This window comes from Labrus mixtus, chromosome 4 (genome assembly GCF_963584025.1).
Source record: "Labrus mixtus chromosome 4, fLabMix1.1, whole genome shotgun sequence".
Lineage (NCBI taxonomy): Eukaryota > Metazoa > Chordata > Actinopteri > Labriformes > Labridae > Labrus > Labrus mixtus.
The window spans coordinates 23568683-23580212 of record NC_083615.1 but is presented as its reverse complement, the minus strand read 5'-3'; the positions used below and the strand labels follow the sequence as shown (position 1 = coordinate 23580212).

General features: G+C 38.8%; 1 protein-coding gene across 6 annotated transcripts; it reads left to right on the top strand.

Moving 5' to 3' along the window:
- The first annotated feature begins 248 nt into the window (after positions 1-248).
- Positions 249-11123, top strand: nap1l4a (nucleosome assembly protein 1-like 4a). Of its 6 annotated transcripts, XM_061036497.1 has the most exons (15): positions 249-338; positions 1281-1330; positions 1478-1553; positions 2039-2183; positions 2735-2821; positions 4203-4337; positions 4422-4493; positions 4581-4720; positions 4960-5105; positions 6842-6861; positions 6982-7101; positions 7271-7306; positions 7489-7542; positions 9024-9058; positions 9442-11123. In XM_061036497.1, exons 1-14 carry the CDS (start codon positions 268-270, stop codon positions 9027-9029), a joined length of 1158 nt encoding a protein of 385 aa, XP_060892480.1. In that variant the 5' UTR covers positions 249-267; the 3' UTR covers positions 9030-9058; positions 9442-11123. The 6 variants fall into 6 exon arrangements, with proteins under 6 accessions (XP_060892480.1, XP_060892479.1, XP_060892478.1 ...); XM_061036496.1 differs by lacking the exon at positions 9024-9058 and having other exon boundaries at positions 1281-1318; positions 1481-1553; XM_061036495.1 differs by lacking the exon at positions 9024-9058 and having other exon boundaries at positions 1281-1318.
- The last annotated feature ends 407 nt before the right edge of the window (positions 11124-11530 follow it).

The following is an 11530-nucleotide window of genomic DNA, read 5'->3' as shown; positions in this document are numbered from 1 at the left end:
TATTTCTGCATTAATCCCACACGGTTAAAATCGGTTTGTTTTGTTTATTTGTGGTTTATTTTCCTCTGGAAATTGTTTTGTATAATATGGTTGTACAGGAAGAATAATTGGATTTTGTTTGCGACAACACTTTTGTTTTTTGTTTTAATATTTTATTTTTCTGTTTAAAAAAGCAGAAATTATTAAAAATAATAAAGAATACATCAAGTGTGCCATGTAGTGGATATTTCGCATCGTACCTGAACGCAACACGTCGACAGCTGTCCAATGAAACTCGAGGATGCTGAAGCGCGTGTGTTGCTCGCGCGACTAGCAGGTAGGATTCCGCTCAGCTCGAGGTGAGACTGCTAAACAGCTCAAAAAAATACTTTAACATCCAGCTGCTACTATGTGACGGTGTTAATCGTGAACATCGTGCGTTCTGTGACTAACCTGACAGACACTTAGTGAACAATGTGTCATCACTCGCGGTGCTTTATTAAAGCTAACGCTAGCTAGCTTTATGTTAGCTTCAGTGCTATCAGGAGGTTAGCATGTGTAGCGTTAACTTCACCTAATCACCACTTTAACTATGTTATGGAAAGGTACCACACTTTTGCTAGAACCACACATAAAACGATCGCTTTCCTCCTTTAGAACAAATCGACCACAAAGGGTTAACCTGTTAACCTTTGCACTTCACATCTTTGTTCACAGCACGTTGACTCGTAGTTTGTTGCTAACTTTGTAGCTCAGCTAGCTGCTGTTACATTTATGAACCGCCCACAGTAAATGGTTATCAGTGTTTCCCTGTTGATGTGACGCCGTAGCTTGAGCTGTTATTGTTTTATAAAGTGTCGTGTGTGGCTGTCAGTGGCAGCGTTAGTTATTTAAATTAATGGAGATGCTAACTCGGACTAGCCCAGCTGCTATTAGCGTGTCAGTGCGTCATCGGCCTGCGCTTACTCAACATCAGCGTGTTGTTCAGTCAGCTTCTCTGTCTGTCTCTGTCTGTCTGCCTCTGTCTGTCTGTCTCTGTCTGTCTCTGTCTGCCTCTGTCTCTGCTTTATACACATGTGTCAGCTTGTTTCTGATGTTTAACCACAAATTTTACATTTGAGACAGTGTTGATTTTTGTGCGGTGTAAAGAAAACTCACACACATTCAGGTCACTATAAATGACAGTCGACACCCTGCTGCGGGTTTTCTGGTTCTGTTTCTGGTTCTGTGGGTTTTTACGATGTCACAGTTTGTGACTCAGTAAAAACAAATGTCTAATACACATCATGTGTTTCTGTCAGAGGAAGGAGTTGCCACTCGGTAATGGACGCCACTAAAGGTAAAGACAAAGGTATTTTAAAATAAGCTTACTGTACAAAATTATCATGAAACATTGTTGTACAAGTTATTATTTGAGTTTTAAGATTGACTTCTACATAGTCATGGGTCACATCACGCTGTAATGTGAGGTACCTGCATTTAAAGTCTTTTGGTTTAGCAGGTAAAGGGGATCAAGGGATGCAGGCTCCAGGTGGGCAGATGGACAAACCTGTCAGCTTCCACTTCTTGGAAAGGTCAGTGCAGATGGTTTATTTGATGTTTTCTTGCATGAGTTTGTCGTTTAAAATGTATATATTGCCATGGTTACAATATGCTCTTGTTGACATAAGTTGATGAACAACTTAAATTCAAAATTGATGATATAACTACTTTGGCTCTCACCTTATATTATATGAATACTACTATTTTTATTGAACCACATTTGGACTTGACTTGAAATCATTAGTTTTGGTGTCTATAGCCAACTTTCAATTTCAGTGAAGCATTTTCTGAGAGTTTTACAACAAAATAACCATATTTCCTCTTCCTGTTAAATGTTTCTAATGTCTGATCACTCATCCTGTAAGGGGCGTTCACAAACCTTTTCCACAAATTTAAAATCCAATCAAATTAATTCCAACGTACAGTATGTCCCAACTGCTATCTTGTGATTGAGTGGTATGTTTATCTTTTAATTGTTAAATTCGTATTAATTCTATTTTTTTCTGTTCTCCTATAGCATGCTTCCAAAAGTAGTGAAGAGGCGAGTGCATGCCTTGAAAAAGCTACAGGTGCAATGTGCCAACATAGAGGCTAAATTCTACGAGGAGGTCCACGAGCTTGAGAGGAAGTATGCTGCCCTCTATCAGCCACTGTTCGAGAAGGTACCTTAAATAAAAAAAATAACATTTCCTTTGCTTTTCTTGGCTGTCACCCCTGACCTGTCTTTTTATGTTAAGGAAAACAGTCAAAAGTGTTTGAAAATCAGACGATATGAATGTCTCATTTGTATTTAAGGATCCCTTTTCTTGTTTCCTGCACTATTGGGTGGTTAAATATGTCTTACTGGCCTGATCTGAGGTCATTAAGGACGCATCCTTAGTGCTAAATTGAAAACTGCTACAACGAGTAGTCAACTGTTCTTTTGTCAGTCAAGGCTATTTCCAGAGTGAGTGACAAGAATTCTGCCGTTCTTAGTCGCAGTGAAGACTGGCAGCTGCAAGCCTACTGCACCTGTCTGTGTATGCATGTGTGCAAATATGTGTCAATGCGTGTGTGTAAGTCTCTCTCAAATGACGTGAATCTCAGTGTGCATGCTGAAACAATTTGGTATTATCAAATGAATGCTTGTTAATTTACAAATATTTTACTACAATATATCCCAATCATCTCCTCTAATGACTAACATTTTGTCGTGTGTGTGTGTGCATTACAGAGACGAGATATAGTCACAGGAACAGTGGAACCCACAGACGAAGAGTGTGAGTGGCACAGTGACAGAGAGGAAGAGGAGGAGCTAGCTGTAAGTACAGCCTGATAACTAATACTTCTTTTTTCAACGTAATAGTAAACGATTTGTATTACAACCACAAAAGTTTTCTTCTCTTAAATAATACTAGCACTCTCCCTTAGAACTTCAGCCTGAACTTATATCATGATTTAAAATTGTATTGGTAAATTCAAGTACGTTACTATAGCAGACTGATGAGACCAGATTTTTTAAATGGTTGTGAAACAGGCTGGAATTAAAGTGACAATATGTAGGAAGTTGGTTTGGTTCCAGTTAAAGGTCTCTGAGTGTAACTGCACTTTAGTAAAACCCACAGTGCTGTTATGCCTCCCCCACCTCTCCCCCTCACAGACAACGTGCATTTGTTGACAAGCAGAGGAGAGATGTCGTAGAGAGCCAAAGACAAATGTCGGCTGACAAGTTACAGTAATATTACCAGATTTTGCACAAATATACCTCTGTAAGCCTCTATAGCCCGTTGTTGATTTAACTTTTAGGGCAAGATGGATTTATTTATTTGTATGCAAGCCTAAGACATAACTTGGGTTGGATGACCTTTTGCACCCGGGAAAGCTGTTAAACACGAGACATCGATAATGTCGAGATCTGTTGGGATGTACACTCTGCCTCATCTCTGTTTCTCTTCTTATCTTCATCTGCCACTGTCATCTTCTGTCTCTTAGCTTCAGCCGTTGTATCAAAAAGTACAGAGAAGCTTTAACTGGCACTTCTTCTGAGAGAACCACAGCCTGCTGCCAAACTTACAGAGTGCTATGGCGTCCTGTGGACATGAGAGAGACGCTATTCTGACCGTTGAAAGTTGTACATTTTAGATCAACTTTGAAACTTCTGTTTTAAGATGGAAAAGTTTCCTATTGTTGCTTTAATACGACTATATTAAACCTACAAAAGCAAACAAGACTGTCAGGAATAAGTCTGATATTTTCCTGTAGTGATTTTTAATGCGTATTATTACTGATTGATACATTTGACCATTAAATGAACCAGGAAGAGACTTTCAGCAGAAAACATTTCTTAAACACGTACAAGACAGGAGCAGCAAAGATAGAAGACTAAACGCTTTGTCACTGGGGTCGATATACACAAACAGACAGTAACAGTAACCTTCAATGAAATATGAGAGAGTTCTCAGAACAAACTTAATGTCCAAAGTTTTTCCCTCCATGGTGTATTTAAATACTCCTCTTGAGTCAAGGAAACACTGAAAAGTCTTTCTCTGAACTTGATGGTATCTGATTTCTCTGCACAAATGAGATGTTTCCTGAAAAAGACCTTGATCTCAACAAGTCTTCTTAAAAGCTTAACACACTAAATTGTTCAGACTTTCTAACCAGTGAATTTTGATTATTGCTTTGCTTCTTACTGCTTGTAGGAGGAGGTGAAGGAAAAAGCAGCTATTGAGGATTCAAAGAAAGAGGAAGCCACACCACAGGAAGACCCCAAAGGCATCCCAGAGTTCTGGCTCACCATATTCAAGAGTGTGGACATGCTCAGTGACATGCTACAGGTACATTTAAATGAACTATCTTTGAGCCTTAGACACACAAATCTTAGAAGTGTCTCTGACCTGATCTATTTCATGTACAAACAGGAACACGATGAGCCCATCCTAAAGCACTTGAAAGATATTCAAGTCAAGTTTTCTGAACCAGGACAGCCAATGGTCAGTATCATCAACTATTGTGAATAAACTAAGTAGAGGTAAACTGCTGAATGAAAAAATATATCTTTATTTGTCTTTCTCCTACAGAGTTTCACATTAGAGTTTCATTTTGAGCCCAATGGCTACTTCAACAATGCAGTCCTCACTAAGGTCTACAAGATGAAGTCAGAACCTGATGCAACAGACCCCTTCTCATTCGAGGGTCCAGAGATCATTGATTGTGAAGGGTGAGAGCTGGAGAACACAAACATGTTTGTTAAATCGTGGCTTTGACTCTTATGGTGCTGAGTTTTAGAGGGGAAGTTATGTAGTTTGTAAAACATTCCTCTTCACTCTTGCTATATTAATCTCTCCTGATTTAGCATCCCACATATCAGCCTCCTCTTGGCACTTCTTCCAACATTTACCTTTTTTGCGTTCTTACTTTCTGCCGCCTCTCACTTCTTTTTTCATCTTCTCTCTCTAGCTGTCAGATCGACTGGCACAAGGGGAAGGATGTGACGGTGAAAACCATAAAGAAAAAGCAAAAGCATAAAGGCCGTGGCACCGTCCGCACTGTTACCAAACAGGTCCCCAACGACTCCTTCTTCAACTTCTTTAACCCTATTAAAGGTGAGAACACACCACAATGAGGTTCAATTAAAAAAATCACTCTCACTTCAACAAATCCTGTATGATTCTCTCACATTTTAAATCACAGCTTTGCTTTGTTAGCTGTGTACACACGCTGTTCACAAACTCTCTTAAGCAAACTCCAATCACTGAACACTCAAACATGTCTGCTTGAAAGTCAGTGTGTCTGTGATTCCTGCAGGCGGGGCAATAACATGCTTACATTCAGGTCGTGTGCTTCTACCATTTGTCACTGCATTTAGCTGACTTCAACAGCAAGTGGCGCCAGACTCTTGTCAGATTGTTCAGTGTTCATCTGTGTACACAGATCGGTCAGCGTTTCTGTTGTTCAGTGATGATGTACATGAGGGTTTTCTCACTAAACTGTACAACTGTAGAGTTTTTGTAGTATTGAACTCAGTGAATGACTGAATTAAAAATTTAGCACAAATGTTGAAATGAAGAAACATTTATTTAGCTAACAGACATTTGCAAGTGTTAAGTGTACTCTATATATAGTACACCTAACAAGAGCTTTTAAAAAATTAAATATTCAATAACTTCAGACAACAAACCACAAATGCAGTGCTTTACACAAGCCCTTTACATTTTTGTTTTCAAGGTTTATCCTTTAAATCAAATAATTTGATGATTCTTTTTCTCTTAAAACATCAATAAGTTAGGCAGCGAACGCATTGAATTCAATGACTGTGTCCTCTCTCCTGTGTAGTCATGGTACCTGGCTGACATGCTGGGACCTATTCTGACTTTGACAAGTTGACCTGATACCTAATTGGTTGAGCTAATGTTTGCCTTACTGGTTCAGTCACATCCTCAGTATATAAGTGGTGAACATAAATAGCTCCTTGACAAGTGTGTTCAGGTGAGAAGCGCTGGTGTTTGGATGTCCAATAGTGAATAAGCCATCGCTCTCTGATCATGTGAAAACATGAAAAGAGCACATGTAACTTGACTGCTGTGTAGTCTGTGGATATGTGTTGTGAGAAAATTGTCTTTTTCATTTTTCATCATGGCAACAGAAGCAAAACAACATGACAACAACTTGTCATATCTACATCTGTCCTTGTAGAAAAAGCATGCTTTGGGATCGGTTGTATGTCTATCAAGTTGTGAGGAAATATTATGTGTGTTTTTCTCAAAAACGTATTCTTTGTTGGCACAAACTCATTGGAATACTTCACTGAGAGTAGGATATCTCGAATAAATCAGACGGACAGGTATTTGCTAGTTGCGTGAAATTGTGTCTTTTACACAGGTGTGTTTGTTTTCCTTGTTTTTAGACTGTAAGTTTACTCTTTAACTCCCAAAAAAGGCCTGCTCGCTCGATATATTTTGGAATTTCTTTAAAAACACAGTCTCTAATCATGCTGTATTGGGAGGAGCTGAAGGAATAGATGATGTCACCTTTTATCAGGGGGGTGGAGCACAGCTGTTGTTGTAAAGAGCCTATCACCTTCTATATGCATGCTGTGACCTGCCGTTCATGACATGATGCCATTGATAATAACCACAGACATTCCCTTAAATGGGATCCCAAAGCTTTTGTTTAAATGACAAATGTAACATCCGCTGTGACTGCTTGGTCAAACTAATAATTATAGATAAGATGTGCCACAGTCAAGCTTTAATGAGCATTGCTTTGCCTTGTATAGTCATTGTAAAGGACTATGTTGAGAGTATTATTGCCTAACTGCTGATGTGTAATTTTTCTACAGTTTCTCCAGATGGAGAGATGGTGAGTAAAATGTAGCTCATTCTTCCTCAAATCACCATGCATTTTATTGCATCTCTTATTACCGTCATTCTGGGGGTTTTTTTTGTGTTAAACTGGTCTCGTTGTGATCTTCTTTTATAGGACGAGGACTGTGAGTTCACCCTAGCCACAGACTTTGAGATCGGTCATTTCTTCCGTGAGAGAATAATTCCCAGAGCGGTGCTGTATTTCACTGGAGAGGCCCTGGAGGATGACGAGAGTGTGAGTCTTTTTTACTGTTAAACAAGCACGCAAAAAAAAAGATGCGGGAGCACAATAAAGCCATATCAGATGTTTGCAGGCTAAAAATGATTATTTAAGGACATAAGCTGAACTTGTCTGAACTTTTGTATCACGGGTGTTCACTCTCGATATAATTGTTTTATTACAGTTTGAAGAGGAGGAGCTGGAAGAGGGAGATGAAGAGGTTAGTGCTACTACTTGATTTAAATGTGAATTTGTTCTTCAAAGCCAGGCAGCTGGTCTTTCATATTCTATATCACCATACATATTGAAGCTTTAACATGTAATTATAGAAGTCCTGGTATATATTTTGTGAAAGAATGGGTTCTTTGAATATTGTTGAATCGTCTTGTCTTTGTGTCTCAGGAGCAAGATGAGGATGGTGATGATGACGATGATGAGGGAGACTTTGACCCCAAGGTCAGTAACTCTTTTAAAATGTTTGTTTCTGCTTGTATCATAGATTGTGGCTCTGCTCAAGATGTACGTGTCAAACTTTTTGAAGTTAACTTCAACTTCTTTCATTTATTACTAAGCCTTCTGGAGTAATGCAATGGTATTTGGGCTGTCAATTAATGTACATTTTTAATTGCATGTTTGACATTTTTTTATTTTGCTTTTACATTTTATTTTGAAATCAGGTTGATTCTGGTAGATTAAAGGTTACAACATTAACTTCTCACTGAAAATCAATGTTGTTAAGAATCCAAAGTTAAATGAAAACCGCTGAAAAGGAAGAGTAAAAAAGTGAGATGTTTGTTGTCATGAGGAGGATATTACATTTGACTGGTCAGCTGGTTACAAGTATTTTAGGATGAGCCCTTCAAAGATGCATTAGTGTCGTTCTTTTTCGTTACTGTGACTACAGGGCGATGCTGCGGATGCTTATCCAATAAATGTTATGAGATTTTGCTTTTTGCACTGCACACACATTGATACACCTAATTAAGTCTTACACAAAAGAAAACAAATTTTGCACAACACTTTGAGGGAAGGATAATTCAGTTGAAACTCATTTGTACACTGTGTATTGCTTACGTTTAAATTTAATAAGTTTTACATATGATAAAAGTTTATAACAAATAATCGAAAGTTTGTCACTCGTATCTTCATCTCCAGCAGTGTTTGTAGTCGCCTTATCCTTGAGTGCGGTGCTTATAAAAGGTTTGCATATCAGGTTATTTTGCCCCGATCAGGTAATAGACTCTCTTTAGCAAATACTTATTGCATGCTTAAAAATGAATAATGGTCTGCCATGAGATTAACATTAAATGGGAGTTTCCATAACACTGCATAGTTTGCACCATTTATTTTCATGATAATGTTTTATGTGCTACCTTGACCCAACATGGCTGAGCTGAGAAAAAGCCCCAAATTTCACTAATGTAGATGAAAAAGGTAAAGGGTGATTGTTTCAAAGATGGAACTGAAAACTGTCCATAACAACCCAGGGTCTGGTTTGTCATCCATTATTGTTTTTGAGCAGTGATTATCTAATTATCAAATCTTGTGAAGCAAGACTTTTTAAGAGGTCGTGTCATGCAATCTGTCTTAGACCATTGGTTACAAATTATGATGTAACAGCAGCCTGTGAAAGAGCCTTTATTTTGTGGTTTGAGCTGACTACACTCTACTATGAGCTATTCCAGTCTGATAGTGATTAAGTCCATACCCTGGCCTGTTAGCAGTTTCTTCAGAGGTGAGCAACAATGATGTTTTGTCTGTGTGTGAGTGCCTGTAGGCGCTGAGTGTTTCTCTCGTGGTACCTGCCGTCAGCTCATCAAGAGTTATTCAGTGTGCTCATTCACTCACCTCAGCAATGTCTCAGTCATTTCTGAATGTGATGATTAAACTTGTGCATGTTGTTGTCTCTCCCTCCCCTGAATTCCCCTCCATTACAGGCATAATCAATCATTCTCACCCCATGCATTTCTAGGTAAGGGAGAAGTAAGGATGGCGTCCTGCTTACATTGTACACTGCTACATTAGGCTTTGATTTAGTATTCTGTCTGCCTTTCTCTCCCACTACATCCTTGATTCTCCCAGTAGTCTGAGGTGTTGAAGATCCTTAACTCACATCTTGGTTAGATACTCCTCTTAATCCCTGTCCCCCTACACCATCCTGCTTTTCTTTTTCTTCCTTCTGTCATCCTATCTCAGGTTTCTAACATTTTTCCCTTTGCTGTAACACACCAGGGTAAAAAAAAAGAAGTAGTTTTCTTTCTCTAGTCTGCATCTGCTCTGTCATTAGCCTCTTCTTGTTGGCTTCATTAGCTGTCTGTCTTCCCGTGTGCTTAACTGTTTTTTCTCTCCACACAGAAAGAACAGCCCCAGCCTGCCGAATGCAAACAGCAGTAACCGTGGTGACCAGAAGATATGGAGACCTGTTGTCCATTAAATCAGTTCTTAGCCAATCAGCAAGTCCTCCAATCTTGCAGGCTCCGCCCTTTTATGAACTCTCATCCAAACGCAATAGAACGCAAACCAAACTGCGTTTTTACTATGTGCATGACTTCTTTTCTTTCGTCTTGCGCCCATCTCACCCCTTTTTTATTTGGCTTCATTCAAACTCAAAGCAGGAAGTGACTTGACTGAGATAAAATACCATGGCATCACGTAGGGACAGTCCTCTTTGGTAAAGTGGAGAGGCTTATGACTGCCAAGAAACTCAAAACATCATATGGATTAAAAGATAGGAAAGGAACGGATCCCAACTTTAGTTTTCATGGACATACATCAGTTACTCAGGGTTTTTTAATGCCAACAAGCGACATGCAAGTTTACTCAGAAACTGCTGAACAAGTTTGACTTAATCTTTCACTGGGGTTGCTGCAGTGTTTTTCTTTTGTTATGGTGTTTTTAAGAGACATACAATGTATCATTTTGAATTTAATTTACTGTTTTAAATGTTCATTGTCTTGTCATTAGACTATTTATTCTGGTGTCATGCAGCTGTATGAAGTGGTGCATTTTGGGAACTCCTGAGGCCCAGCTGCAGTAATACGCTCATTCTCATTGGCTCAAATCTTTTTTTGGGGGGCTTAGCAGGTCAGCAAAACGTGAATACTGCCAAGTTGTGTTTTTTTTTTTTGTTATTATCAGAGTGAATTACAAACGTAGAAGAATTAAGTTCTGCTTTAAAACTGATCAATTCTGCCCTGCTGTTTTGGGCTAAACAAGCATTTAAACTGAGCACTTGAATGAACACAGAACTGTGACTGACGTGTGGTTTACCACAATCTGTCATGTAGATCTCTTATCCTGTTTGACCCATCAGCCCTGAAGAACAATTAATGATATTCAGACATTTGAAAATGTCTCCACATTGGTTGATTTCAGCCTGTTGGATTTTCCCAGCCCAATGATCACATCCAGTCTGGTGAATATTTCTCTTAACAGATAACACATGAATACCAACGCAGCGGCTGACTCGCCCGTGGATGTTCACTTCTGGTGTAACTCTAGTTCTTAACAAATGTCCTTTCAAGTCAGTGATGGGGCAGTGTGCGGGAAGTTTGGAATAAATGTAAATTCTGTTGCCAACAAGCCAAAATGAACGACTAAACACACCGTCCTCTTCTATGAAATTGTTTGCCAATTCTCATTAACACACTGTAGTCAAATTCAGCGTTTAAAGTTGTTAAAAACTATATAAATATTTATGTTATTGCAAATGATTCAGTAGAATGTCTGTGGAAAACTAAAAGAGGAGGTTGCCAATGTATTTTATATACTGCACTTGGATTTTGGTCATGTGGTGACTGGCCAGCGACAGCAGTTACAACGGGAAGAAAACCTATCCCTTCTCTTTTTAAAAGAACGATTGTAAATCTTGACGGATCTCTCAGAGCCACGGCTGACATCTTCAAATATACAACATTGGACCGTGTGCTAGCAATGGCCTTAACTGGTTCTTATTCACAATTTGTTACTTGCGCAACATTTCTTTTCAATTTGTACAGTTAGTTAAAATATTCTATTAAAGTTGTGCGACATGAAAATGTGTTTGTCTGACTTCTGTCTTTTAATAATCATGAGTTGAGTGAAAAGTGATTGAGCAGATTTTCTGACTTTGCACATAAAAAAGTCAGACCTAACTAATAAAATGAACATCTTCAAGTGTCCTTGTTCTTGTTGGACAGTCAGCCAGTATTCACCATACCACAAAATATATTTGAGCAAGTTACTTTTCTTCTTACAATTACACCTGTGATCTTCCTTCATTGACTTGTCAACACATTTGTAGAGAACAAGGAACAGGACAATTAGTCATCAGACTGGTTACACTGGTCAGCTCACAACTTCTCTAGCTGCTAAATGTGTATGTGCTTCTCTAACTTTCCCTGTTAGTCCAATGCTGAAAGCACAACCAGACTGCCCACTGAAGCACACACGGCCTTCACTATTA